Source organism: Belonocnema kinseyi, chromosome 10 (assembly GCF_010883055.1).
Source record: "Belonocnema kinseyi isolate 2016_QV_RU_SX_M_011 chromosome 10, B_treatae_v1, whole genome shotgun sequence".
NCBI lineage: Eukaryota > Metazoa > Arthropoda > Insecta > Hymenoptera > Cynipidae > Belonocnema > Belonocnema kinseyi.
Window position 1 is genome coordinate 83,653,840 of NC_046666.1, and position 5,249 is coordinate 83,659,088.

General features: G+C 31.5%; 1 protein-coding gene across 7 annotated transcripts in view; it reads right to left on the reverse strand.

Moving 5' to 3' along the window:
• The window catches only part of LOC117182184, a 175,142-nt gene that overhangs the window by 130,454 nt on the left and 39,439 nt on the right, over window positions 1-5,249 (reverse strand). For 6 of the 7 annotated variants that reach the window (XM_033375242.1, XM_033375246.1, XM_033375240.1 and 3 more), the window contains exon 2: window positions 1,922-2,011. In XM_033375242.1, coding sequence (XP_033231133.1) covers window positions 1,922-2,011 — 90 coding nt within the window. The remainder of the gene's footprint in view (window positions 1-1,921; window positions 2,012-5,249) is intronic. The other variant, XM_033375244.1, reaches the window with a different exon arrangement.

Consider the following 5,249-nt stretch of genomic DNA (forward strand, 5'->3'; position numbering starts at 1 on the left):
ATTGGTTATAAAAACACGTAAACTCAGAAGATGTGGACTGTGACTGCACCATATATCTAGTCAGGAGTGGTGCTGACTGAAAACAGATGATTTGGAGCGATTTGCGCACCATATGTTGGTCATTCTAAGGACTTATTGAACTACCCTCGTACTTACAAAATCGCCACCAATAGAGGAGAGCGGGGTAGCACAAGTGACACCGGAGTGGTGACCCACCTGACCAACACTAAACTAAACTGAATGCTCCACGTGATTCAATTTGTTTTTCTCCTTGTAGCTTTGAAAGAAGTACGAGAACTCGCTACAAGAATGGTAATGTTTCAGATTATTCCATGACCATATATAGGGAATTTTAAAGTATAATCCGAATTTCAACAATTTAAAAGTAGATTTTGCTGTTCTTTTTTAGTTTCTTAAAAAGGAACCGAACGGGGACCCAATGGGGTCTTTACGGGTACTTTATAGAGGCTTTATTCGGTTCCTTCGATCCGCCAGTGAAATCTGTGACTTCTTCCATTCAGGCTATATCTACACTTTCTGAAGCTGCTCGACAACACTCTAATCGAGTCGATTATCAGATTCAAACATGGCGGAAAAACTTTTAGAACCAGAACTGTGGGGTCGGAAAAAAGAAAAATATTTTATTTTCAGTTTATACTGCTGAGGCACCAGATCCATCTCACATAATGAAGTTGATCATTTGTTCGTGTGAAATGGGATGCGGTAAACGTTTTGGATGCGTAAGAGTTGGACTAAAATGTTCCGTAATGTGTCTACATTGTTAAGGCACAGATTCTCTTAATGAAGAAAGCATAGATAGACTTCCAGTCACAGTTGATGATTATGACAACGAGTAACAATTTTCAACCTCATTTGAATAAAATCTGCAAGTATGCAGTGGATAAGGTCTTCTGGGGAAACCACATTAAATAAAACGCACCAAAAACTCTACCTCATACGTGGTGTGGAAATGAGTCACTGAACTCTATAATTTAAGTCCTGTATAGCTTCACCGAAAAACCACCCCGTTTCGAGGTATTAGCAAGAGAATACTATTACTACTACTACTATTACTGCTACTATCACTACTACTACTACTACTACAAACTTATATATCATTGAGTAATTACTTCTAAAACAATTTCATTGTTAAAAATGGTTACATCGTATTTATTTATTACTTAATACATCATACATATATACATAGTTTTTTAAATCAATTTTCCATTAAATGAGTCACTGATATATTTTCGTAACAATGTTTTTACAATGTTTTATTATTTAAATATTAAAAAATTAATGAGCAGTAATTATAGAGAATTGTCTGCTCTACAATTTAGTTCTAAACATTATGACCGAGAAACCAAGTCCTTTTGAGAAATGTGCGAGAGAAAGAGATTGCGGACTTCGAGCTCAAACTCCTCCCCTAAGCAGAGGGTGAATTACTCGAGAACTGTGAGTCATATGACAAAAATGCATATAGCAATTCTTATTCAGAATTGAATCTACTATTTTTATATACTCCACTATTTTTGTCGTTAGATGCACCCTTTTCGAAATAACCGCCAAAAACTGATTTTCGGGGGTTGCTTGTTAGATTTAAGGGTGTTTCCACCCACCGGTCAGAGGGAAACTTTTTTGATATTTGATTCGGGAGCCATACAAAACCACATACAATAGATATCAAAACTTTATACATTTTTTGTGGAAAAAAGTCTAATTTTACTGGACTAATGTTTTATTGTATTTTTCCAATATAAAAGAAGTGGAAGCAAATTTTGTTAATGCGAAATTTCTTGTTCTTATTTGCTTTTTTAATTTAACAAAATTATTAAAAATTATAATTAAATCAGGTTATTATTTTGTTTTTCTTTGCATTTTTAATGTCTAACATTACATTCAAGAATAATGCATACTGTACCAATACCCAATGAGGCATAGAGCGTGCTACGCGTAGCCGTGTTGAGGGATTCGAGATGGCCATTGGTCGCCATCTGTCTGCACCGGGATTCTGAAATGGTAGAATATTAAACTGCAGTAGCATAAATAAACTGCATATAATATGCGTAATTTTATTCATTACCAATATGGCGATTACACTGCGTCAAATTAGAATCAGGCATGACTAAAATCAGTTTAATATGCTTCTATCCGAATTTTTCTGTACGTAATACAGTATCGGTCATCAGTAGGGTGACCCAAAATAACATAATATTTGCTTATTCCGTACCCCATGACTTTTTCAATTTTGTCAAAAGAGTATTTATATAATTTTTATATTTTAAAAATTATACATTAAAACTTTAAGTCAAAGCCAATTTACGCATGCAAAATGTAACTGCTGAGGACAGAAAAATTTAATTTATACCCTTAAATGTAAAAGAAACTACCCTTTATAGTAGTTGAATTATCATATTGATCATTTCTGCGAACACATAATCTGTTCACTTTTCTATTTTTTGTCAAGTTATTTGACTCCTAAAAGATTTACAAAAATAGCGTACAAAATCATGTCGGGCATCTCGGTAAAAAGTCTTGCATTGAAAAGTATTCGAAAATTTTCTTGTAAATGGTGACGTGCCAATTATTAAATCCTTTTCGATACCGTTTTTCTCTTTACTTTTTGAATACCCAGATCAGTAGAAGTTCTCTCTTCAACTGAATCCCTTTCAGTACCTAGTGACGACAATATTTTCCTTAAATACTTTTAGATAACCCAAATCGACCATGAAATAGAAAATTTTTAATCCTGCCCTGTCATTTTACTTAATTGAATATATTTCCGCATATTCAAGATTCTTATTTTAAGTTAAATATTGTTACTCGAGAGTGACTTGCCCCAAGGGCAAGGTATTATTTGCACATAAATTTTGGTATGTGTAGCCGGATTCTTGCGGTACAATTGGACATTTCGTTTTAACAAATTGTCCAAGTTGTCTCTTATTATGACAGTTTTTATTTTGTTTTCTTCCCTATCGATCGAGGATCATACAGAGGCATGAGTTCTTTATCCGTGAATATTTATCATATGATTGCAAATAGTAAAGACAACGAGTATTTTAATTACTATTTCATTGGATGAAAATGACTCAAAATAGTGCGATTGAGAAGAAGAAAGAAAAATAGTAAATATTCGATGAACCACCAATCCCTCGAATTCTAATCTGCGTATTGACATTAATTTTTTTGTGCTCAATGCCAATATTTTTATTGAAAAAAGGAGTTGATCTAGTAAGTCAAAAAATGTATAATTTCAAATGGTTTACCACTAGGTAATGAATTCAGACTCACTTATTTCTGAATTCTTTTAAATACTCTTTAATTATTCAAAGAAATAAATTAAATAAATTCAGCTCTATGTGACTGAATTGGAGTATCCTAAATCCCTATAAAGCTATGCAATTCTTTGTATTTACACAGGAAACAAAAATCGATTCACTTCTGTTGAATGGGTTTCGAAGTCTTTTAAATTGAGTATCTGTCACTGGAATTCCAAAATTGCCGCTGATTTTTTTTTTTAAGACTTTTAGTCGTTATAATTTTTTTGACTAACTTATATGCCGTAAAAGACTAATAACTGAAATAGCAAAAGGAATCTAGTAGACCTGCGCATGATTTCTTTTAATCTTTCGATAATTTATAAATTTAAAAAATCGTGTGATGTTAGAATATGTGTAAAATAAAGTGATTTGACACTCCGTTTGTACTTTCAGTGCACAACTGTATACCTTTATCATTTTATATTTAGAAATAAAGATCCTTTTTGCAACACATTGAATAAGTATGCTTGAAACGTTTTGGTGAAGCTCAGTCATTTTGTTCGATAACAGCATTGAGCTTTTTGTGTCTGATCCAAAAATAGTGTCTCTCTTACTCTTCCTGTTCCGTTCCACTTTCACACATGACAAAAAAGTCCATTCTTAACTTATACAGAATCTAACCTAACAATAAATTTTCATAAAGTTAAAGAAAGCTACAATTACATTCCATGCATTAAAAGTCGTGAAGGTGATTGAAATTGTTAATATAGTAACAAATTGCTTGCAGCATTTCAGTTCACTGAAAAAGTGGTTAATTTTGGTCACAATAAAAAATTAAATAAATTTTACAAAATTTCATCGGTGAACTTTCTCAGAATAAAATGGGGCATGTATTTGTTAAAAGGTATCTAATCTTTTTTTGTCATTTTGATATAAATTATTGGTATCAATTATATCCATATATTAAATTTAATTTCGGATTGCTGTTCTTGAAAGTTTGTTAGACTCTAATTAGTCATCAATTTTTGCACGTGCTTGTATAGAGCCATTTTGTTTAATTTGCATTTATAGACTTTCTAGTAACTAAAATAAAAAAAATGGAGTTTCCAAAATCGAAAAAAAATATTTGTGGTTTATACGGAAAAACGTGCACTGTTGAATCTATTACGAATTTTAACTAGAATTTGATCAACTTTACTATTTAAAGTAGTTAAGTTATTAATTAATAGTCCAGGAGCTGGGTAGGATCCCGTATGCATTAAAGAGATAAAAGATAAAAACTATGTAGTCTTATGTATTTTGACTCGCTGAATCCAATGGTACCGGTTAATTTTGCGATAAGTGCCTAGGTTTTGTTTAAAACGCAATTGTTTAAACAATTTTGAAAAAATGATTTTTTTCAATGAGACAAATTTTTTTTAGATAACTTGAGGCATTTCAAGAAGAAATGGTCCCTTGTCATTTTTTTGTAAAATGCATATTTGAAAAGTTATGAATTTTTAAATTTCAAAATTTGACGATTTTTTGCAACTTTGAATGTTAATAATTTTCGATCTATTGAATATTTTGAAAAAAATAAAGAATCAACTCATTCTTTAAGTCTTCCTCTACCTATTAACCATAAGGAATGTCGGATTAACCAGTGGGAAACCGTTGTTATTGATATTTACAAATAGCGTGTTTTGGCGCGCCACAGCGCAGCAATGCGGTTAAAATGAAGATTGCCGCGAAAATATTTGAAAATTCAAATATAATCTTAATTATATAATACAGCATATTATATTATAAAAAATATATATGGTAAAATATCAAATTGAGTATCACGTAATATATTACGTTTTTATCTTTATTTATGTGTTTCACAAACTTGACGTCCAGATTGGCAGGACGTATAAAATATAACATTTTTAACAATAAGTGTAATAATTATTTTGTAAAAAATTTTTTTGTTGAATACCAAAATCTGAGGGAATGGCATATTCAGCGAAT